This window comes from Nelumbo nucifera, chromosome 1 (assembly GCF_055504915.1).
Source record: "Nelumbo nucifera cultivar China Antique chromosome 1, China Antique-T2T, whole genome shotgun sequence".
Taxonomy (NCBI): Eukaryota; Viridiplantae; Streptophyta; class Magnoliopsida; order Proteales; family Nelumbonaceae; genus Nelumbo; species Nelumbo nucifera.
In genome coordinates this window covers 7340490-7366045 of record NC_142649.1, presented here as the reverse complement: position 1 = coordinate 7366045, position 25556 = coordinate 7340490, and the positions used below count along the sequence as shown (strand labels likewise).

At 41.7% G+C, this 25556-nt stretch overlaps 1 protein-coding gene across 9 annotated transcripts in view; it reads left to right on the top strand.

The window, feature by feature from the left end:
• LOC104587004 (rab GTPase-activating protein 22-like) overlaps positions 1 to 25556 on the top strand; it is a 93261-nt gene that overhangs the window by 10485 nt on the left and 57220 nt on the right. For 8 of the 9 annotated variants that reach the window (XM_019195956.2, XM_088894766.1, XM_088894765.1 and 5 more), the window contains one exon: positions 9198 to 9301. The exons of the other annotated variant lie outside the window; for it this stretch is intronic. In XM_019195956.2, the coding sequence (XP_019051501.1) occupies positions 9198 to 9301 (104 nt within the window). The remainder of the gene's footprint in view (positions 1 to 9197; positions 9302 to 25556) is intronic. 9 annotated transcript variants of the gene reach the window in all.

Genomic DNA, 25556 nt, shown 5'->3' with positions numbered 1-25556 from the left:
TGTAGAATGTATTTTGGTTAAGACCTTTCTGTTCATTTAGACATTCCAAAAAACAACGATGCTTAGTCAATAGAAGTTTTAGATTTCAGTCCCAAAAATTGTTGGTAAGGAGTTACTAAAAAAACACATTCTACATCAAAAAATAAATCTTCAGATGGGTCTTTAAATCCCTTGATATGTTTAGCATAATAGGAAGAACAAGTTGTCACTCTAACAAATTAGTAGATATATACATTGAAAATCTGAAATTTTTTGTTTGTTAGTTAACTTGATCTTGTCATGAAAACTTTATTTCAATTAGGGTGTTTTTTTTTTTGATAGGAAACGGTAGCTTTCATTAGAGAATTGAAAAGATTACAGGCTAACCACCCACAAAATGGATGGAAAAAGAAAATCAAAAACTTACAAACAGGCCCAAAACAAAGCCTCCCTAGTAACTCCTTGCTCAGCTAAAGTGTCAGCCATTCCATTTGCTAACCTTCTTACCCATTTAAAATGCACCCCAATCTCTCTTAGAGGCTGTCTAAGAGACCACACTCCCAAGTTTCCAGCTTGCATCCACCCTATTACCAGCTTGGAGTCTCCTTCCACTTCTAATTGCTGCATTCCCCATTGTTTCGCCAGTTTCAAACCTTGAAGTAAGGCCATTACTTCTGCCCTTAATGAATCTCCCACCCCAATTGGGCCTGAGTAAAGGGCCAAGACTTTTCCTTCCTCATTTCTGTACACACCCCCAACTCCCGACTGACCTAGATTTCCCAAGGAGCTTCCATCAAAGTTTAGCTTCACCCTGAACTGAGGCAGTGGTACCCAACATTCTTGTACCACAGGGGAGGTAGGCGAGGATACAACTATAGTACTCCAATTTCTAATTAAGTCAACTGAGGAGAAGTCCTTGAAGAGATTATGTACTTTCAGCTAGTGCATAACCTTGATGGTGACAACCTCCACAAGTGCTTCCTTGGATTTTTCTTGCCCTAGGAAGATCCTATTGTTTCTCTCTTTCCAAATTGACCATAGGATGGCTGCTCTTGTTATTCTCCACATTACCTTGCCCCTTTTCCTTTGTCGTCGGAAGAAGCTAGAGTTAAAAAAGGTTCAGCACACCCGAGGGGGGGGGGGTTCCATCTGTAACCAAACAAAGAAGAGAACTACTCCCACAAATAATAAGCAAAAGGACAAGAAATCAAAAGATGAGTCGCTGTCTCACCATTTCTTAAGCAAAGGTAACAGGCATGTGGAGAAAGGCTCTAGTCTGGCCTTTTTCTTTGAAGTACATCTATGGTATTGATCTTTTGAAGAGCCACTTCCCAGCAAAAATCCCTAACCTTTGGCGGCACAAGAGAATACTAGATTTCTTTAGCAGGAAAAGAGACATACACAAAAGAAGACTGAACTAAGGCATTGAAAAAAGATGAACAAGAGAAAGTCCCTGAAGAGGACTCTTTCCAAATTCTACTATCTGGGCAGGAAAGATCTACGAAAACTGAATTCAACACAGTGAATAACTCATCTGCAGAAGCCAATTTTGAATCCCTCAACCCTCTTCTCAAACCCAAATCCCAAGTCCCCTCAGACACACGAAGTGAGGAGATGGTTTTGAATTTATTTAGGGAAAGAGAATACATTATCGGGAATATATCCTTAAGGGGGGGTGTTCCCAAGCCAAAGGTCTTCCCAAAACAGAATTTTATTACCGGAGCACACATCAAATCTGATGAAAGGCTGAAAGGAAGGCAAGACTCTAGCAATTGCTTTCCAAGGGGAGAAATGAAAAGCCCTAGGGTTGACGCCAGCATCCCATCCATTAGTTGCCATCCCGTGAATACTTTCCACCACCAAGTGCCACAAATTGTCCTACTCCAAAGGAAATCTCCACAACCACTTTCCTAACAAAGCTACGTTTCTTAATTTGATATTGCCAATGCCTAGACCCCTTGCTTCCTTTTTCCTAGTGTGAATAAACCCTAGTTCATTCTAGGTTAAAGCAGAGAAGAAGGAAGAAGAAAGAAAAGAGAAAGAAGGAGAAGAATGTTCGGCCAGACTAGAAGAGAGAAAAGTGAAAAGTCTCACTCTCCTAGCCGACCCACTTGACTTTTATTCATAAAACTTAAGTTACAAGAAAGACAATGTTGTCCCTCATAGAAGATGGGACACATAACTTAACTCAGATACAATAGACATTTCACTTTCAATAAGATACACCAGAATGACCAAAATACCCCTAACTCGAGCATTCTAACACTCCCCCTCAAGCTGGAGAGTATATATCATATAGTCCCATCTTGTTACAAATGTAATCTATTCTTCCCCGAGACAATCCTTTTGTGAAGAGATCTGCCCACTGATTTCCTGAGCTCACATGAGATGTAGTTATTACCCCACTTATCACTTTCTCTCTCACAAAGTGACAATCCACCTCAATATGTTTAGTTCTTTCATGGAAGACAGGATTGGATGAGATGTGAACAACAACTTGATTATCACAGTATAGTTTCATGGGTTTGTCAATTGAGAAACCCATCTTCTGTAGTAGGTTCTTCAGCCATACTAGTTCACATGTGGTATGGGCCATAGCCCTGTATTCTGCTTCCGCACTACTTCTTGCCACCACTGTTTGCTTCTTGCTCTTCCATGTTACAAGATTGCCACCCAGGAAGGTACAATACCCTGTGGTTGACCTCCTGTCTGATATAGAGCCAGCCCAATCAGCATCTGTGTACCCTACTATCTCAAGAGTTCCTCCCTTTTGGTACAACAAACCACGACCTGGAGCACCCTTTAGGTACCTAACAATTCTCAGAACAACTTCCCAGTGAGGAACCCGGGGATGTTGCATAAACTGACTCACCACACTCACAACAAATGATATATCTGGTCGGGTAATGGTCAGATAGTTCAACTTTCCCACCAACCTTCTGTATCTTCCAGGATCATCAAATTCTTCACCTGCATCCACACTTAGCTTGGCATTGAGTTCCATAGGAGTCTCTGCTGGTTTAGCACCTAACAACCCTGTTTCTTCAAGTAGATCAAGAACATATTTCCTCTGACATAGGTTGATCCCCTGTTTTGACCTCGCAACTTCTATTCCTAAGAAGTACTTTAGCTTCCCCAGATCTTTCGTATTGAAGTGATCCTGTAAGAATTTTTTCAGTCTGTCAATTCCATTGCTGTCACTTCTAGTTATGACAATATCATCCACATACACGACTAGCAAGATTTTTCCATCTTTTGAGTTATAGCTGAACACAGAATGATCAACCTGACACTGTTTCATCCCAAAGGCCTTCATCACTTCACTGAACCTGCCGAACCATGCACGAGGAGATTGTTTCAGTCCATAGATTGCCTTTTTGAGCCTGCACACCTTACCAGCCTCCCCCTGAGCAACAAACCCTGGTGGTTGCTCCATATACACCTCCTCAACAAGATCACCATGTAGAAAGGCATTTTTGATGTCAAGTTGTAGGAGAGGCCAATCATACATAGTAGCCAATGAGATCAACACCCGAACTGAACCAATTTTAGCCACAGGAGAGAATGTCTCCATATAGTCCACACCATATAACTGAGAATAGCCCTTGGCCACCAACCGTGCTTTCAATCGTTCCACACTGCCATCAGGAAGATGCTTCATTGTATAGACCCATTTACACCCAACAGTGTGCTTACCAGGAGGAAGGGTGGTGAGTTCCCACGTGTGATTATGTTGTAGAGTAGAGAGTTCTTCTTCCATGACTTGCCTCCACCCTGGGGAGGTAAGGGCTTCCTGTACAGTCTTGGGAATGGGAACCGATGAGAGTAATGATATAAACTTGCAATGAGAAGCAGAAAGGTGACCAGTGGAAACATAGTCTGAAATGGGATGAGAAGTACAAGTACGTTTACCTTTCCGCAAAGCAATAGGAAGATCAAGATCTGAGGGAGAAGGGGCAGTAGCCGGATCTGTCGACAGGTGCTGAAGTGGAGGAGGGGCCGAAGCACTTCTGCGGGTATACACTTGAGTAATTGGCGGCCTCTCTGTAGTAACAGGCGTATGATGTGCATCTGCAGTAGGAATGGGAGCTACGGGAAGAGGGTCCATAACCGGTACAGGAAGAGGAACCATAGAGGGAGAAGAAGAGACCCCGACATCTGAGAAAAATGGAACTGATTCAAAGAAGGTGACATCAGAGCACACAAACGATTTATGAAATTTTGGGTTATAACACTTATACCCTTTCTGAGTCCTCGAGTAGCCAAGAAAAATACACTTCGTAGCTCGAGCATCTAACTTGTCTACTCCAGGCCCCAAGTGTTGAACAAAACAAACACAACCAAAGACTCTTGGGGTGAGAGGAAAGGGAGACAAAGTGGGAAACAACACGGAGAAAGGGGATTGACTTCCAAGGATTGACATGGGCATCCGATTTATCAAAAAACAGGATGTAAGAACAACATCACTCCAAAAATGTTTTGGGACATGCATATTGATCATCAAGGACCGAGCAGTTTCAAGATGTCTATTTTTCCGTTCAGCTACACCGTTTTGTTGCGGGGTGTAGGCACAAGAAGTTTGATGAATTATTCCATGATGTTCTAGGTATTGCTGAAATGGCGAGGAGATGTATTTTTTGGCATTATTGGAGCGAAGTATTTTCAAATGAACACCAAATTGAGTGCGTATTTCAGCATGAAATTTCTGAAGAATAGAGAACAATTCACTACGGTCTTTCATAAGGTAGATCCATGTCATCCTTGAAAAGTCATCAACAAAGATTACAAAGTACTTAAACCCACTGTATGACACAACTTTAACTAGACCCCATACATCAGAATGAACTAAAGCAAAGGGACTAGAGACACGACTATCAATTCTTGGACTAAATGAGACTCGATGATGTTTTCCCAACTGACATGACTCACAATCTAACAATGAAAGATGACTCAACAAAGGGACTAGCAGCTTCAAAGACTTGAGAGAGGGATGACCGAGTCTGCAGTGCCATTGGAGAGGAGTAAGAGACGACTGAAAAGCCATTGGGGGGCCACCACCATCAAGGTAATACAAACCACCTGCTTCATGCCCTCCACCAATCTTCTTCCCCGTCTTGAGATCCTGAAACACACAAGAAGAAGGATAGAAGGTTACAGAACAATCAAGAGACTTGGTTAATCTGCTAACAGACATAAGATTAAACGGAAACTTAGGAACATATAAAACAGATGCTAAAGACATGGAGGAGAAATCAATATCACCAACACCACAAATAGGAGATGTAGAACCATTAGCAAGAGTAACTGATTGAGATGTGGAGGAGCGAGAAAGGGAAGAAAATACATCAAGAGTCCCAGACATATGGTCCGAGGCTCCGGAATCAATGATCCAGGGTGAGGCTTTGGAAGCCAAGCAAGCCATACCTGAATGGGCAAGTGTAGCTGTGTTCTGCTGAGATGTTTGAAGGAACTACTCATACACTGCCCGTGGTACACTCACCATTTCCTGCCCGGAAGCACAAGTGGGTGTGGAGGGGGTTGGGACAGTTTGCTGGCTTTCAGTAATGGTGCTACTACTCTTAGATGTAGCATGGTTAGCCCAAGTGTTGGGTGGACCACGCAAATCATAGCAGAAATTAACTGTGTGCCCCTCTAAGCCACAATGTGTACATTTTCTCTAAGCATTACTTGGAGGGCCACTGCTGCCACCACCACTTCTACTTCCACGGCCACTCCCTTTAGTCACTGCCAAACCAGATCTATCAGAGAAGGAAGAATGTTCCACCGGCTCAATGGATGTCCTTTTGAGACGGGCAAAAACTTCTTCAAGTGAAGGGAGAGCTGATCCCCCCAATATTTGTGCTCTGACAGGCTCATACTCAACCTTCAAGCCCACAAGAAACCTAGTCACATCAAGCTGTTCACGTTGCTTTTGTTGGATCTGGACATCTGATGTTAGAGGGTGATACACATTTAGCTCATTGCGGATGTTCCTCAAACTTGCATAGTACTCCTCTAAGCTTTGACTTTCTTGCTTCAAATTGAAGTACTCTTGGTACAACTGATATACCCTAGTTGTGTTGTCTTGTCCAGAGTACAACTTTTTAGCATGATCCCATATCTCTTTGGCTGTATCTAGGAACATGAAGTTCACACTAATCTTTGGTTCCATGCTGTTCCAAAGCCATGTCATTATCTGTGCATCATCTTGTTCCCAATCACTGAACCCAGGAGAATTAGAGGAAGGTTTCTCCTCCCTCACATGTTTTACTTTCCTCTTGGCCTTCAAGAACACCTCCACAGATTTTGCCCATGGTACATAGTTCTCACCATTCAACTTGATGGATGTCATTTGAACACTTATATAATCTGAAGAAAGCATGATGCTGGTTTTGTTGTCATTCCCATCTACGGAAGAAGCCATCTCCATTATTTCACCTTCAAGTATACAACACAACCACACACTCTTTCACACGGCTTATCTCACTTATAGCACCACCAAACCCAGCTTTAAATACACATTACACACCACACACTAAGGCTGAAATCACTCAGTCTTCACATCAAACACCTGGGCTGCACACTGCAAAACCATTCACCACCACACACTAAGACTGAAATCACTCAGTCTTCACATCAAACACCTGGGCTGCACACTGCAAAACCATTCACCACCACACACTAAGGCTGAAATCATCCAGTCTTCACATCAAACACTTGGGTTGCACACTGCAGAACTGATTACACACAAGGTCTAGGACCCAACCACCACTACCACCAATCACCACTACACAACCACCACCAAACTACTGCTGTTGTGAACCTCAGCAGTCGACAACTCTTCTTTCAACATACATATGAAGAGGAATGCAGAGGAATACGACTGAAATGCATATCAGTCACACCAAGCATCACCACAACCAACTTTTGAAGCAACAAGAAAACATTTACAGTCCCTTGGACAAACAACAGTAGTGTTCATACCTGTCCACATTCAGCCCTCTTCGATACTGAATAGAGGGTTTAGTATACCACTTCAACGACCACCACAGCAACGACTGGAGGCATTCTCACCTCCAGACCCACAAAACGACAGCTCCTTTTCAGCCCCTTATCGAACCTCCACTCAGGTCAATCGAAAATGAAGAAGACGACTGTGAAAGTTGGCGGCGAACCCAGAAAGAGAACAGCAACAAGAAAAAAAATAAGGATACGATTTTACAGCTCTGATACCATGTGAATAAACCCTAGTTCATTCTAGGTTAAAGCAGAGAAGAAGGAAGAAGAAAGAAAAGAGAAAGAAGGAGAAGAATGTTTGGCCAAACTAGAAGAGAGAAAAGTGAAAAGTCTCACTCTCCTAGCCGACCCACTTGACTTTTATTCATAAAACTTAAGTTACAAGAAAGACAATGTTGTCCCTCATAGAAGATGGGACACATAACTTAAACTCAGATACAATAGACATTTCACTTTCAATAAGATACACTAGAATGACCAAAATACCCCTGACTCGAGCATTCTAACACCTAGAAACTACTTCCCACTTCACTAAATGGTCCTTTTTTGAGTCACCTGGTTCCCATAGAAAATCTCTCATGAGCTTTTCTAACTTCTTGGCAACCTTGGTAGGAAGCTTAAAGGTAGACAGAAAATACATTGGAAGGTTGGCTAGAATGGACTTGATCAAAGTGATTCTACCCCCTAGTGAGATATAGGGCCCATTTGGCGTGTCTTTCCGTGCGGTCTTTCGGCTGTTTACAAGTCGGGCAGATCGATTTTCGGTCTATTTCCGTTTGGCTCACGGAAGATCTAGCCACCAAAAGCTGGAGCGCTGAAAAGACGTGAAAAGCCCAATTTGGGCTGATTTTGGGAAGCTCCAAATGAAGCTTTTCGCGTCTTCCGCGTTTTGTTCTCACGCGGAAAGACACGGAAAGACGTGCGCCTACCAAACGTGCTTCAGGCTGCTCAGATCTTCATGCAAAAGCTCAATGCGTCTTTTGACTGTCAGAGCTACTAGAAGATCTTCCCAAAAGATGCGTCAAATGGGCCCATAATTTCTCTTCCACCCTGCTAGCTTCTTAGTGAATCTTTCTAAAACTGGGTACCAAAAGTTTTCTGTTCTAGGATTTCCCCCCAGGGGCAGACCTAAATATACCAGAGGCCAACCACTTACCTCGCAACCTAAAGCCCAAGCCACCAACTACACTTCATCATCCCATAAATTCACCCCCGCTACACAACTCTTGTTCCAATTGATTTTCAGATTGGAGACTCTCTCAAAATGCATCACCACCAATCTCAAGTTATCCATCCCCTCAATTTCTCATTCACAAAAGAGAATGATATCATCCGCAAACTGTAGGTGAGTGACAATAACTTGTTGCCTCCCAACTCTCCAACCTTTTAGTAGATTTCTTGAATCAGCCCTAGAAATCAAGACACTTAGGACATCCACTACTAAGGTGAAGAGGAAATGTGACAAAGGGTCTCCTTGTCTAAGGCCCCTCTTTGCAGGAAAGAAGTCCTTAGCTACTCCATTCACTAAGATTGAGAAGTGACAAGAGGTAATACAACCCTTCATCCACTTACAACATCTCTCCCCAAAGTCTCTATTCTTCAACACTTCTAACAAGAAATCCCAATCCACCAAATCATAAGCCTTTTCTAACTCAAGTTTACAGATCGGACCCTTTTCTCCTTTTCTATTTTTGCAATCCATACATTCATTGGCTATTCAAATCTGATCGATAATCTGTCTCCCTTTCACAAAGGCCCCTTGATTTGGTGAGATTAAGGAAGGAAGGACTTTCTTGAGTCTTAGTGCAAGAACTTTAGAAATGATCTTATACAGACTCTCAATCAGACTGATCAGTCTAAAGTCCTTGGGCTGAACTGCAGCCTCACACCCTATTTCAATTAGGGTGTTAGGTATAATGCCTTGCATATTGAGCCATGATGATTAGGGCATTCTTTGAGCCTTGCCTCAAGGCTCCAGCCTCACACGCATTTCAGAATGATATTGTTTAACAACTTGTTCTTATGAACAACTTGTTCTTACTTTACATATTTAATTTTCTTATGTAAATCTATAAACATATTTCTTTGTCCAGGATGAAATTTATGTGGCATTACATATTATGGATGGCTGTTCTTATTTTAGGAGTGGTAGAGAAGATTATTCATTGGTTTAATTGGCAATTTACATTCAACATGGTCAGGGTGTGGATCCATCTATAAGGGCAGAAGTTTGGGAATTTCTTCTCGGTTGTTATTCACTTGGCAGCACTGCAGATTACAGAAGACGACTGAGAATGGCTAGGAGGTTGAAATCCCCTCACTTTCCACTGAGTGTTCATTCTGTTGTACTTTTATCTACTGAACTTTCAAATGAAAATGCTTTATTGCTGACCAAAACAAAAAAAAAAAAAAAAGAGAGAGAGAGAGAGAGAGAGAGAAATGCTGTGCCCCCTTCATCATATGAACAATTGTATTGCTGTAATAAGAACTTTTGATCATTATGTAATACGAATTAAACTTTCCAATGTTTTATTGGTTTCAATTATTATTATTATTATATTATTATTATTATTTTCGCTTTCTTGAGCTGTTTTCAGTTTATCTTGTTTGTTTTATGTTTTCTTATATGCTTTATTAGTTACCTAAAATCTTGATTTTTGTTAGTGTTGAAATTTTCAGCACTCTGGTTCTATTTTACCTTCAAAGAATAATGATGCGTAAGAAAACCTACTGTTTGGGGATAACTGTGTATTATCTTAATTTTGAATATACTAGCTAGCAGTTCTTAGTAAAAGGTCAAGACTTTGTGAAACTCCATGTAGGGTGGGAACATTTTCCAATGAAGTAACTAAAGTGTTAATTACAAGTATGAACTTTTATTTCCTTTTGAAAAAGCCTATCTTCTATTGGTGAAAGGCTTTGAAGTGGGGAGAGACAGGATCCACATCTCCCACTTACAATTTGCTGATGACATCATCTTGTTCTTGGATGCCTCTCTAGTTAACATCTCAAACACAAAAGGGGTAATTGAGTGCTTTGAGCTAATTACTGGCTTGAGGGTTAACTTTTGCAAAAGTGGTATAGTAGCCCTAAATTCAATAGAAGAGGATCTTCTAGAAAACTTTAAAGCCTTGTTGGGTTGCAAAGTGTAGAACCTTCATATTTCTTATCTAGGAATGCCTCTTGGAAGGAATCCAAAAAGCTTAAACTTCTAGGGGCTGGTGGTGGAGAAATGCAAGAAGAAGTTAGCATCTTGGAAGAAGTGCTACCTATCAAAAGGGGGTAAGCTTACTCTCTTAAAGGCCTCCTTAGCAAATCTGCTGGTCTATTTCCTTTCAGTCTTCCAGATTCCGACCAAAGTCAGAAATCAGATTGAGAAACTTCAAAGGAACTTTCTTTCAGAAGGAGATGGGGAGAAAAGAAGCCATTTAGTAAGTTGGGAACAAGTTTGCAAGCCTAAATGATGGTTGGGAATTGGGCATTTGAAAGAGAAAAATACCTCTCTCTTGGGTAAATGGCTTTGGATATTCCCTAAAGAACCTAATGCTCTTTGGAGAGTTTGTCATTTCAAGCAAGTATGGATCAAATACAAACAGGTGGAACAACAACCTCCATTTGAACAGGATAAAGTCAACTAATCCCTGGAAAGATATAGCCTCCACACACACTACTTTCTTTCCTTTTATTAGATATAAAGTGGGCAATGGTTCTAAAATAAAATTCTGGAAAGACCTTCGGTGGGGAGAATCTACCCTTGCTGCCTCTTTCCCAGACTCTTCAACCTCTCCCTCGACTAAGAAGCAACTGTTTCTTCCTGCCTTCCATACCTCATTGCTGAAAACACCTTGAACCTACACCTCAGTAGACCCCTAAGGGACCCACAGATATCTGACTTGGTTGCTTTATTTCAAACCCTAAAAGAAGTCTACATCTCCCCCTCCTTCCCTAACACCCGAATTTGGACTCTCCATCCAATTGGCGAATTTTCTTCTAAGTCTCTTTTCAAGGCTCTGACTGCAGGTGAGCAAAATTCCTCCTTCCCCTTCAAGAAGATCTGGTGCAGCCATATCCCTTCAAGAGTCTGTTTCTTTGTCTGGGAAGCTTGTCTTCAGAGATTAAAGACATGCGGCCTCCTTCAGAAAGAATCTGGGAAGACTCTTTATCTCTCCTCATGTTTGAGAATGGCTGGATTTAATTGGGTTATTTCTGAGCATATTATGGATTTCTTGCATCAGTGGCAACGTTTAGGCCTAAGCAAAAGAGGTAATGTCTATTGGCAAACTGTGTTTCATGCAGTAATGTGGGGTGTTTGGGAGGAAAGAAACAAATGCCTGTTCGATAATAAATTCAGGCCCCTCAAAGAGTTAATTTCAAACATCACTAACCTTTGTAACCTCTGGGCTGTTAATTTAGATCTATTTAAAGGTCTCTCAGTCAATAACCTTACAGAGATGCTCACACATATCTGTTTCTCCCACACCCCCAACAAGCAATCTAGAGACAACCCACTGTTCTCAGTGAAGGAGTGGTGACTTTAAACTTTTACGGAAGCGTGCCAGGAAATCCTGTCCCAGGTGGCATAGGAGGCATTTTAAGGGATGAGCGGGGTAACATCTGCTGGACCTTCAGTAGTCCAATTGGATTGACTAACTATACAAAGGCTGAAGTGATGGCTTCTCTCACGGGAATCAGAGTAGTAAAAAACCTGGGAATTCAGAACGTAATCATTGCAGGTGACTCAGCAAATACTATAAAATGGTTAAGGGACAAGGAGGGGGACCTTGGAGATTGATCCAGTACCTGGCTGAGGCTAGAGACTCTCTGGACTTCTTAAACGCAAGACTAACTTGGATTCCTGGGGAACTAAATCACATAGACTTCCTCCTTTGTAAACCTTTGGGGTTCTCCCCTTGCTTTGTACATCCTTTCATGTACTGTTTCATTTTCTAATAAAATATGGTTAAATTTTCCTCGAAAAAAAAAGAGAAAAAGAAGTGGTTGAGAAGAACAGTCCGGGGGTGCTTAGTTGGTTTGAAGTGGTTTCGGGTTTGAGAGTAAATTGGACCAAAAGTAGACTGATTCCAGTGGGCAAAGTGGAGAATCTTGAAGAGCTCACGGAGATTTTACCTGGTCAGATTGGATATTTGCCTGTTTCCTATCTTGGCCTCCCTCTTGGAGCTAAATGTACCTCTGCGGTGGTGTGGGATCCGGTGGTTGAGAGAGTGGAGAGGAATCTTATGTATTGGAAATCCAAGTATCTACCACTGGGGGGAAGAATCACATTACTAAAAAGCTCACTCTCTAACCTTCCGGCCTACTTTTTATCTTTATTCCCAATTCCAGTCAAAGTAGCCCAAAGAATTGAGAAAATCCAGAGAGGCTTTCTTTGGAGGGGATGGGAGGAGGAAAATAAATTTCATCTGGTTAACTGGGATCAGATATGTGGCCCTAAGGAGAAAGGGGGGTTGGGGATTAGGAAGCTAAAGTTGTTTAATAAAGCTCTCTTGGGAAAATGGATTTGGAGATTTGAGAAAGAAAAAGACAGATGGCGGAGGAAATTAATTGCAGCAAAATATGATACTGACAGTGGGGACTGGGTAACCACTAATCAATTGAATTCTTTAGGTTGCTCCCTGTGGTAAAAAGTCATGGAAGTTCTCCCTTGGATGAGTAGTGGTCTAATTCTAAAGGTGGGGAATGGGAGTAGGTTGCGGTTCTGGAAGGATACTTGGTGTGATAGTACACCTCTGGCTGAAGTCTTCCCTCAGCTATTTCAGATTGCGGAAAATCAGAATGGATTGGTGGCTAGTCAGTTTGAAGTGAGTGGGGGCACTATTACTTGGAGCTCTTCCTTTAGAAGGTCATTTCAGGACTGGGAAATTGGGAAAGTTGCTGATCTCTTGGGGTTGCTTTACCGGCAGTCTGTTTTGGAATGGTAGAATACTGATATGTTTCATTCTATTGCCAATTGGCATATTTATACAGTAAGCTGCTGCAATAAATAGAAAGAAAGAAAAGAAAATAGAAAGAAGAAAAAATAGAAAGAAGAGAAAATAGAAAGTACAAAAATAGAAAGAAAGAAATAGAAAGTACAAAAATAGAAAGAAAGAAATAGAAAGAAAAACTTTCTAAATCAATCCTTCCACAATCCTAGGAATATATACAATTCTATTTTCAGATCTGAACCAGTAACCCCACGTTTTCCAACACTCCCCCTCAAGCTGGTGAATAGAGATCCTCCATTCCCAGCTTGGCTATAATTCTCCGAAATTCTGTACTATTGAGCCCTTTAGTAAGTACATTGGCCAGTTGCCCTTTTGTAGACACATAGGGAGTGCAAATCAACTTGTTGTCCAGTTTCTCTTTTATAAAGTGTCGGTCAATTTTGATGTGCTTCGTCCTGTCATGTTGAACAGGATTGTGAGCAATATTGATGGCTGACTTGTTGTCACAATATAGTTTCATAGGCTCTTCTCGTGGAATCTTCAGGTCTTCTAAAATTATCTTCAACCAGAGTAATTCACACACTCCTTGTGCCATAGCCCTGAATTCTGCCTCTGCACTTGACTGAGCCACTACATTTTGCTTCTTACTCCTCCAAGTGACTAAGTTTCCTCCTAAGAAGGTACAGTAACCAGAAGTGGACCGTCTATCTATTGGAGATCCTGCATAATCGACATCTGTTTATGCTTCAAGAGCCAGTCCCCCATTTCTTCTAAATAAAATTCCTTTTCCTGGATTGGCTTTCAAATAGTGCAGAATTCGATGAGCATCCTGCAGATGAACTTCTTTAGGATTATGCATAAACTGACTTATTACACTTATAGCATATGCAATATCCGGTCGTGTATGTGCAAGATAAATGAGTTTTCCAACTAGTCTTTGGAACATCTCCTTGTCTACACTTGCATTCTCGTTGGCGTCTCCAAGTTTATGATTGGGATCTATAGGCGTGGAAGCTGGTTTACATGCCATATTTTCTGTTTCTCTCAAAAGATCAACAACATACTTTTGTTGAGAGATAAAGATGCCTTGTTTAGAATGTGCAACTTCAATTCCGAGAAAATACTTTAGTCTCCCCAAGTCTTTTATCTCAAATTCTCTGGCAAGGCAGTTTTTCAATGCTTCCTTCTCCTTTTTATCATTCCCAGTAACGATTATATCTTCCACATAGACTAATAGTGCAGTAACTCCCCCTGAGGCTGTGTGTTTGATAAACAATGTGTGGTCACCTTGACTTTGCTTGTAACCTGTACTCAGCATTACCTTCGTAAACCTTCCAAACCATGCTCTCGGAGATTGTTTGAGACCGTATAGTGCTTTCTTCAACCGACAAACTTTGTTCCCTTTAATGCCTTCTCCAAAACCCGATGGAATGTCCATGTATATCTCCTCTTCTAGATCACCATGGAGAAACACATTTTTTACATCAAACTGTTGCAAATCCCAATTATAGTTAGCAGCCAACGACAGTAACACCCTTACTGTATTCATTTTAGCTACTGGGGCAAAAGTCTCCTGATAATCTACCCCATAAGTCTGTGTATATCCCTTGGCTACCAGGCGTGCTTTGTACCTTTCTAATGACCCATCAGATTTGTACTTAATTGTGAACACCCATTTACAACCTACCGTCTTCTTGTTTCTTGGTAGATCCACAACTTCCCATGTGTTGTTTTTTTCTAATGCCTCCATTTCCACTCATGGCTTTTCTCCACTCCTTATTAGAAAGTGCCTCGGCTAGAGTATTAGGAATTGGAATGGTGTTAAGGCTGACTAGAAAACTTTTATGGGATTTAGAGAATTTTGGGAATGATACATTTTTGGCTAAAGGGTACAATGGGCGTCCGGTACATTCTCTGGTTCCTTTTCTCAGTGCAGTAGGTAGGTCATACTCATACTCAGACTGTGAAGGTGTAGGTTCAGATTCTGAGCATCCCTCATGTTTGCTGAAATAGAGCTGTCGAATGAGAGGAGAAGAAGAAGAAGAAGATATGAGATGGGCGGTAGAAGTGTTCTCAGCCAGCCCTAATCTATTATATATAAGAACATTACATAATGTTACATAAATAGACCAGAATGCCCCTGATTAGTGATGGGACACCTAGTCAAAATAAACACTAAATAAGATTAGGCCCAGTAACTAAGGCCCAATAACTAATGACTTAAGACCCAACAAAGATAAACATACAAATTAAGACAGCCGAACCAACACTCCCCCTCAAGCTAAGCATGGATGTCAATCATGTTTAGCTTGCCAAGTAAGTCCACGAATTTCATTGTAGCTAGCCCTTTAGTCAGAACATCTGCAATCTGCATCTCGGAGGGAGTATAAGGGATGCAGAGTTCTCCTGAGACAATTCTTTCTCTGACAAAGTGACGGTCTATCTCAATATGTTTCGTTCTATCATGTTGCACTGGGTTATTTGCAATGTTGATGGCAGCCTTGTTGTCACAGTACAACCTGAGAGGACACTCAATCTTAATTCCAAGTTCACCAAGCAGGATCTTAAGCCATAAAAGTTCAGCAACACCATGAGCCATAGCTCGATATTCGGCCTCTGCACTAGATCTAGCAACCACATTTTGTTTTTTACTCCTCCATGTAACTAAATTTCCTCCAACAAAGGTGCAGTACCCAGAAGTAGACTTCCTGTCCCCAACAGAGCCAGCCCAATCTGCATCAGTATATCCTTCAACTTCAATTTTACTGTTTTTCCTGAACAGAATCCCTTTCCCCGGGCAAGACTTCAAATATCTGAGGATCCTTTCCACAGCTTTCATGTGAGGGATTTTAGGAGTGTGCATGAACTGACTGACAACATGTACAGCATAAGCAATGTCAGGGCGAGTGAGGGACAGGTAAATCAACTTCCCCACTAGCTTTTGGTATCTTTCCTTATCAAGGTAGTCCTCTCCTACTGACTCCTGTAGACCATGATTCTGTTCTATTGGAGTATCTGCTGGCCTACACCCCATCATGCCTGTCTCTTGAAGAAGATCAAGAATGTATTTCCGCTGACATATATAGATGCCCTCTTTGGATCTTGCAACTTCAATCCCAAGAAAGTATCTCAGTTGGCCCAGGTCTTTGATCTCAAATTCAGCAGCCAAGACCTCCTTTAATCTTTTAATCTCTTCCTGATCATCCCCTGTAATTACCATATCATCCACATAGACAATAAGTGCTGTAAGTTTGCCATTTCTCTTCCTTATGAATAGGGAATGATCTGCCCCACTTTGAGTGTAACCACCTTTCTTCATGGCCCCACACAGCTTCTCAAACCAAGCTCGAGGGGACTGCTTAAGGCCGTATAGGGCTTTTTTCAATCTACATACCTTCTTCCCAAACCCATAACCTGGTGGAGGATCCATGAACACCTCTTCATGCAGGTCGCCATTCAAGAAAGCATTCTTCACGTTCAACTGATGTAGCTCCCATGAGAAATTTGCAGCTAATGATAATAGAATTCGGATTGTGTTGAGTTTTGCCACCGGAGCAAAGGTTTCTTTGTAGTCAATCCCTTCTTTTTGAGTAAACCCTTTTGCTACCAGTCTAGCCTTGTACCTTTCAATGGACCCGTCCTCCCTATGCTTCACAGTGAACACCCACTTGCATCCAACAGTGCCTTTCCCTTTTGGTAGATCCACTAATTCCCGTCCCTGCTCTCATTAAGGCCTTCATTTCTTCGTCCATAGCCTCTTTCCATTTTGGGTCAGATACTGCCTCAGAATACCTGGTAGGAACATGCACAGAAGAGAGAGCAGACACAAAAGAACAATAACGAGGAGACAAATGTGAGTAAGACACAAAATCAGCAATGGGGTGTCTGATAGTACAAGAACGAGTAGACTTACGAAGGGCAATAGGAAGATCCAAGTCAGAGGAACTGATAGGATTACCTTGAGTTTCTGAGATAGGTTGATCCGAGTCCAATTGGTTGTTGTCATGAGTTAGAGTGCCCTTCTTCCTTCTGTTGTAGGTGATTTTGATATCTCTTTGCAGCCTGTTGGAGTCTTCAGTAATATTGCAACATCACTAGTAGTAGTTGGTACAATGGGAGCCTCACTAGATTCACCCGGGATACCACAACTAGGTGGATTAGGAGGAGAAGATGGAAGGCCTGAGGTAGAGAGAGGCACAAAGAATGGGGGAACAGAAGAATCCTCTTCCATCCCACTAGTATCCCCCTGAAGAGGATTCTGGGAAGAATGAAAATAGGAATGAGACTCAAAGAATACCACATCCTTTGTGACATATTTTTTCTTGGTGACTGGATCATAACACTTGTATCCCTTCTGAGTAGGGGAGTATCCCAAAAAGATTCCCTTTGTAGCCCTAGGATCCAATTTGGTCTTCTTCGGATCCTTGACATGTATAAAGCATACACAACCAAAGACTCTCGGTGAAAGAGAAAAGTTAGGAAGATGAGGGCAAAGAACAGAGAAAGGAGTTTTCATCCCCAATACCTTGGATGGCATTCGATTTATCAGATATGATGCAGTAAGGATTGCTTGAGACCAATAGTTTTTTGGAACTTTGTGCTGAAATAGTAAGGCTCGAGCAGTCTCCAATAGGTGCCTATTCTTGCGTTCAGCAACCCCATTCTGTTGGGGGGTACTAGCACAAGATGACTGATGAATCATTCCAGCATCCTCCATAAACAGATTCAAGGACCTTTCAAAGTATTCTGCAGCATTATCTGACCTGAATTGTTTGATCTTCGTGCCAAATTGGGTTTCAATCATTTTGCAAAATGTCATGGTTACCCGCGGTACTTCTTCTCGTGCTTTTAATAAGTAGATCCATGTGCATCGAGAAAAGTGATCAATAAAACTGATAAAGTATCGAAAGCCATCAACAGAAATAATGGGAGAGGGGCCCCAAACATCAGAGTGGACTAAGTCAAAAGGAGCTTGAATGTCATTACTCGAAGTTGGATAAACAGTTCTACATTGCTTTGATAGTTGACAAACTTCACAAACTAACTCTTGACTTGAAACACCTTTGAATAATTCTGGAAACAACACTTCCAATGATGAAAACGGTAAATGACCTAGCCTAGCATGCCACAGATGTAACCTAGCTATTGATTCCACGTTGGACTGACTACTAGTAGCAGATGTTTGTAAGGCCGAACTGATGTCTGCATCAAGGTAGTAGAGACCTCCACACTCATGACCGCTCCCAATTGTTCTCTTCGTCAATCTGTCCTGAAAGACACAATGAGTAGGAAAAAAGGTTATGCTACAATTCAAATTTTTGGTAAGCTTTAAAACAGATAAGAGATTTGAAGAAAGATTGGGACCATGCAAGACAGATTTGAGTGAGAGGTCCTTGCTTAGGTCAACCACTCCTTTCCTAGAGATGGTAGAGAGAGAACCATCAGCAACCCTCATTTTATCTTGGCCAGACATTAAATGATAGGAAGAAAATAGAGAAGACATGTGTGTCATGTGGTTAGTTGCACCAGAATCAATAATCCAAGAGGCAGGATCAATAGTACTAGATGCACTAAAGGCAGAGACAATACCTGATCTGGCAAGGGAGGAGGATGGAAGAGAATTGGTCCTTAGACGGGCTAGGGCCCGGCTAAGTACCTCTACCTCATCGGCAGTAAAACCCAAGGACCCGGTTCCAGGGGAATTAGTGGTCTGTCCCATGGAAGAGGAAGTAACTGTGGATGAGTGTTTTGAACCATCATCACTTTGACCCGTAGCCAGATTCACACTTGCAGATTGACCCTTCTGATGCTTCTTATCTTTCCTCAATGCAGCTGGCTTTAGATGCGGATGGAGAACCCAATAGGTCTCTTTCACATGCCTTTCCCCTCCACAGTGGGTGCACTTCAGATGTCTCTTGTCAGAGTGCCTGTTTTCCCTTTGATTTGTAGAGATTAGGGCCGAATGTTCCACAGACTGTTCAGCTAGTTTAGTTTGAGTATCAACCTGCATCTCTTTTCTTCTCACCTCTTCATTCCTCACAAGGTAGTAAACATGATGTAAGTCTGGCATTTCATCCCTTCCCAGAATTTGGGACCTTATGCTCTCATATATAGGATCTAGGCCAGCTAGAAACTTAAATGCTCTACCATCTTCAACTTGTTTGTCATGCTTTTCCTTGTCTCTGGCATTCTCCCAATCAATAATAAGGTGGTGATCTAACTCTTCCCATAGTCCTTCTAGTGTAGCAAAATATGTTGCAACACTCATATCTCCTTGCCTCAAGGCAGCAATGTCTTGATTCAGTCTGTAAATTCTGGCATTATTCTTTTTCTGCCCATAGGTTTTAGAAACTTTTTCCCATATCTTGGCAGCCGTGGAGAAATGTTGAACAGTCCTAACTACTCTTGGAGTCATTGAGGCAAGTAGCCAGGACATAACTGTAGCATTCTCCTTGCGCCAAGTTGCATATTCAGCACTCCCCACTTCGGGTTCCTTCTTCTGCCCGTCCAAGTAACCAGTGAGTTCCCGGGATGTGATGAAAAGCATGGCTGAGACAGACCATTCTCTGAAGTTGTACTCATCCAACAACACACTTGTGATCTGTAGGCTGTGCAGATTTGGATTCTCCAAATTAGGAGATCTCCCACAAGCCCTAACATCTCTAGAAGACACTTCCCTGGATATGGAAGACATCTTCTCTTACTCGTAAATGTCAAGACTGTAAACACAATATATAGTGAACTGTTTCACACTTACGGAACTTGCTGCACTGTAAACTCAGTCCTGAGAACCCGACACAGAGCTGAAACACTGAGTACTGCACTGCACACTGTGCCCTAATTACTGCTGTCACAGATTATAATCTGTTGTGCTACCTTCTGCTTTGTTCTAATCACTGCTGCCGCAGCCTGCAACTTGCTGTGTTGGCTTCTACCGTGTGCTAAGCACTGCTATCGTAGGTTATAACCTCACCCACGAACAGTTCTAGGACTGCTGAGATTAGTCCTTCCGCCTAGATCTGTTCTACATAGATCTATCTTAGCCGAATGGCTACAGTCTGCTGTACTGCGTCTATTAGGGCATCAGCCTCTGGGTCTAACTCCCCTTGGGCCCTACAACCAAGGGAAACCCTAGATGTAGGTCCAGCTGTGTTCTACGACCAACCCTGGGGTTTCTTTGCAGCAACCAAAAAAAAAAGAAGTGAAAGAGTTAACTGCGAGTAGAAGAAGAGGCGGCTGCTGTAACCAGTCGAAAGATTAGCGCTCTGATACCATGTTTGCTGAAATAGAGCTATCGAATGAGAGGAGAAGAAGAAGAAGATATGAGATGGGCGGCAGAAGTGTTCTCAGCCAGCCCTAATCTATTATATATAAGAACATTACATAATGTTACATAAAAAGACCAGAATGCCCCTGATTAGTGATGGGACACCTAGTCAAAATAAACACTAAATAAGATTAGGCCCAGTAACTAAGGCCCAATAACTAATGACTTAAGACCCAACAAAGATAAACATACAAATTAAGACAGCTGAATCAACACCTCAGTTCTAGGATTAGGAGTTGAATCTTGGACTTGCACAGGTTGAGGATCTGGATTTTTCCTCCTAGAGTAAACCTGCATATATCTCACATTATCATGCACATCATTCGTGGGGTTAACAGTGTCCGAATTTGGTTCAATGGTCGGGTTGTTTGACTCTTGTTGAGACTCGGGAATGTGGGGCCCAGTGGAATGTGACTCAAAGGGATGTGATTCTTGACGATTGAATGTCTGTGAGGAGGGTAATACATCTAGGGAGAGTAGATCCGAGGCCTTATCTTCCATTAATGAGGGCTCCCCCTGAAGATAAGGTTGAGTGAAAAAAGATTTTCCTTCCTCAAATGTGACATCGATGGAGGTGTAGAATTTTCTAGTGGCTGGATGATAACATTTATAACCTTTATGAGTTGGGGAATATCCCAAGAAGACACACCTGATTGCTCGTGGGTCTAATTCCCTTATTATGGACATGAACAAAGGCAGTGCAACCAAAAATTCTTGGTGTGAGATTATTTGAGGTTCGAATATCAGGTAAAATTGAGAAAGGACTTGTATTGGGCTTCGGTTGTCAAGAACTTTAGATGGTAGTCTATTTGTGGTGTAGGCAGCAGTAAGGACAACTTCCCCCCAATATTGTTTTGGCACCTGATTTTGAAAGAGAAAGGCTCGGGTGGTTTGCAAAAGATGGCCATTTTTTCTCTCAGCTACCCCATTCTGTTGGGGAGTGTTAACACAGGAGGATTCATGCACAATGCCTTCTTTCTGAAAAAATGGGGACAAATTCTGATTAAAATAATCTGTAGCATTATCAGATCGAAACCTTTTAATTCTCACACCAAACTGAGTTTGGACCATGTTATGAAAGTTGGGAAGAATCGTACCCACATTAGATTTAGACTTAAGAAGAAAAATCCATGTGACCCTAGTGCAATCATCAATAAAGGTGACGAACCATCTGGAACCAGTAATGTTGGGAATTTGAGAAGGGCCCCATATATCCGAATGAATCAAATAAAAAGGAGTTGAAGATCTTTTATTGCTGATTGGGAAAGAAACCCTTTTGTGCTTAGCAAGTTCACAAACATCACAATGAAAGGTTTCAACATCAATTCCTTTAAACAAGGAAGGAAGCATTGTTTTTAAAATAGGAAATGAAGGATGACCAAAACGGAAATGATGACGCCAAATTAAATCTTTATTGGAGGTAGATAAGTATGACTCGTGTGTGACATGCATAACAGTGTGAGATGGTTTGCTGGTTGCTTCAAGGTAGTAGAGTCCATCTCTTTCCTTAGCAAGTCCAATCTTCTTCCCTGAAACTTGGTCCTGAAATACACAGTAAGAAGGGAAGAACACAACATTGCAGTTCACATCCTGGGTGAGTTTATGTATAGAGATAAGGCTAGTGGATAACTTAGGAACATGAAGCACATTTTTAAGTAATAGGGATGGAGTAATTTGAATATTCCCAATCCCTGCCACTGTGGTGAAAGAACCATCAGCAACAGAAATTTTTCTATTACTAGGACAGGGTGTATAGGTGAGAAAATGTAGTGAAGAGGGTGTCATGTGGTCAGTAGCTCCAGAATCAAGAATCCATGGAAAAACACTAGCCGAGGCATGTAATCTTAGAGATAAAGACTCACCTGAGAGAGAAAGAGAGGTAGAACCACTTCCTGGTTTCAAGGATTTCAGGAAGCTCCTTAGCCTTTCAATTTCTTCATCATTAAATGGTCCCTGACTTGAGTGTTCTTGCTGCGGGGTTGTGGAGACATTATGGGCCTGTTGAACTCCTTTTGAAACTCCTCGATTTCCCCATTCCTTGCTGGATGTGGGAGGTTTCCCATGAAGTTTCCAGCACCGATCTTTCATGTGTCTGGGCTTCTTGCAATAGGTGCACCAGAGGTTATCGTTAGAGTCACGGGTGGTTGTGTCACGAGCCAAGTTGTGATTGTTCTCACCCTTTGAACCACTGTAACTTCCTCCCTTGCCACCATGGCTGAGCCTTCGGGATCTTTAGGCTCAAGCATGATTCCACGACGGCTTTCCTCAGCTCTGACAAGGGCTATGACTTCATTCAATGGAGGCACTTCTTATTTTCCAAGAATTTGTATTCGGACCTGATCAAATTCAGCATTCAGTCTGACCAAAAAATCATACACCCTATCTCTTTCAATAAAATTCTTCAAGATCACAACATCATTTGCGCACTTTGTCTCAAGAACCCGATAATGATCAAGCTCATGCCATAAATTTTGCAGCAGATTTGCATACTCTGTAACACTCCTGCTCCCTTGTTTGGCCGCCACTGTCTTCACTTTGACCTCATAGACACGAGCAGCGTCATGGGCTTTGGAATAGGTTTGTCGGACAGCATCCCAAATAGCCTTTGTAGAGGGAAGAAACATACAAGTATCACTGATCTCGGGTGTCATTGAACTCCACAACCATGACATAATCATGGAGTCCTCTTCGTCCCAAGCATCAAAATTTGGCTCGCCCAACCTTGGTCCTGTTCCAAGGAGGTGACTAATTTTTCCTTTTCCCTTCAAATAGGTACGCACTAGTTGTGACCACTTCAAGTAATTCTGGCCATTCAGTCTATATGTTGCCTGAATATTCTACAAACCACCAGTGTGAGGATGAGAATTTGTTGCTCCTTCATCGGTTTGGACGGGAGCACTTGTTGCAGTCATGTCGGACATTGTTAATGGAGGAAAAATAAGGTCAGCAGGAAAGGAGAATAAAGGAACACTTCTGGTTACAGATCAACATTGAAGGCCAGAAGAGAAAAACACGAAAAACTGGCATTGAAGGCCGAAAAAAAATCTCAAGGTTGACAAACCTAAAGCTCTGATACCATGTTTTGGAATGGTAGAATACTGATATGTTTCATTCTATTGCCAATTGGCATATTTATACAGTAAGCTGCTGCAATAAATAGAAAGAAAAGAAAATAGAAAGAAGAAAAAATAGAAAGGAGAGAAAATAGAAAGTACAAAAATAGAAAGAAAGAAATAGAAAGAAAAACTTTCTAAATCAATCCTTCCACAATCCTAGGAATATATACAAATCTATTTTCAGATCTGAACCAGTAACCCCACGTTTTCCAACACAGTCCATTGACTTGTCTTCTTAGGACTCTTGGAACTGGAAGTTTAGTGTGGATGGTAGTTTCCTGGTTAGCTCTTTTGCAGGGGTTCTGAATGAAGCTGTGTATCCAAAAATTCCAGCTGAGAAGACTTGGAACCCTTCTGTGCCTTCAAAAGTGAATGCTTTGGTTTGGGCTGTGTCTCTCAATAGTTGCCTTACGAAAGACTCCCTGGTTAGAAGGGGTGTTCAGATTCAGGACCAGCTGTGTGTTCTTTGTGGAGATATGGAGGAAGATGGCAGGCACCTATTCATTCACTGTTTGGTTACAGCTGCAATATGGAATCACTTTTTATCGGGGGTAGGGCTGCAATGGTGTATGCCTTATTCAGTTCTGGACATGATATGGAGTTGGGAGCTGAAGGGTGGTTCTAAATTGGCGGAGTGCATTTGGAGTGTCCTGCCTGCAGCCATCTTATGCACAATCTGGACAGAAAGAAACAGAAGGATCTTTCAAAATAAGGCCTCTAGCATAGATTGCTTGATTGCCTTTGCTTTTGGCAAGCTAGTTTCCTGTGTGGCTGCGGTGAAGGACCTTCAGGCTTCAGTCCTCTGTTCTCAGCTGAGATCTAGGAATTTTCTTGAGTTATGATGTATTGTAGTTGTTAAAGTGAGTTTTGGCTCCTTGTCTTAGGGGCCTTGGTTGTAATCTGCCATTTTTGGCTATTTGAATAAAATTTTACCTTATCTTTTATCAAAAAAAAAAAAAAAGTGGTTGAGAAGAACAAAATGTTTTCCCCATCAGCTGACTGATTCACTATTTATTTATTTATTTATTTTGCTTATTAACTGAAACTTTATTGCTTGAAAATAGAATTGTACAATGGTAATCGTACAACAGTGTTTAGGACTCAAAAGTATATGATGTAAAAAAAATTATGTAAATAAATATAAAGCTGGAGGGGGGGGATTTGACAGCTGGCCCACTCCACTTTTAAGTTGTGTTTTGGTTATGGGGGGAAGTTAAGCAACCACCCCACGTATGAAGAGTGGGGGGTTGCTCTAACCTCCCCACCCTATAACTGTCTCCTTCTATATAAGGGGGAGAGAAGAGCAAAATGGTGGATTAATAGAGAGAAGGCAGGCTGATAGAGAGGCGGCAGATAGAGAAAAGAGAGAAGAGAGAGAGAAAAGAGTGAAGAGAAAGAGAAAAAGGAGAGAAGAGAGAGGAAGAGATAAAATAGAGGAGGGAATTTGTAGTTCTACTGATTGAAGAGGATAAATATACACAGGTACAGGTTTTATTTTATTTTATTTTATCTCTTATCTTCTATCCCTAAACTTAGTCTATTCTCAATCCATATCTCTCTCTCTCTCTCTCTCTCTCTCTCTCTCTAGAGTTCTGTTGAACTCCAACTCTTGTCTCAATTGTTTTCTTATATCCGGTGGATTCTATCCACCACAAAAAGAATGTATAAAATAGATAAAAAAGGGGATTAATACTGGGGAGCCTCTAGAGTTCTGTTTAGTGGTGGGTCCTACCCACTATAAAATTTAATCACCATTGGGGATAATTCAGTGACTCTTATCCACCATTTAAATAGGCTGATTAGTGGGCCATACCCACTATTCCAGAAGACATCACTTACCCTAATCGATTTAATCATATTTGGGCTAATTTGGTGGCTCTTATCCACCATTAAAACAAGCTAACTAGTGGGCCATACCCACTGTTCACGACAAGTATCACTTATTCTGATTTAGTGGGTCCTGCCCACTGATTAATTTAATCTTCTTTGGGCTAGTCCGGTGGCTCTTACCCACCATTAAAGCAGGTTGATTAGTGGGCCATATCCAATGTCACTTATCTGATTTAGTGGGTCCTCATCAAATTACCTTGCAACAGCATATCAGTGTTGCAATCGGTGGATCCTGTCCACCACATTCAAAGCCAAATATAAATTGAGTGGTGGGCCATCACC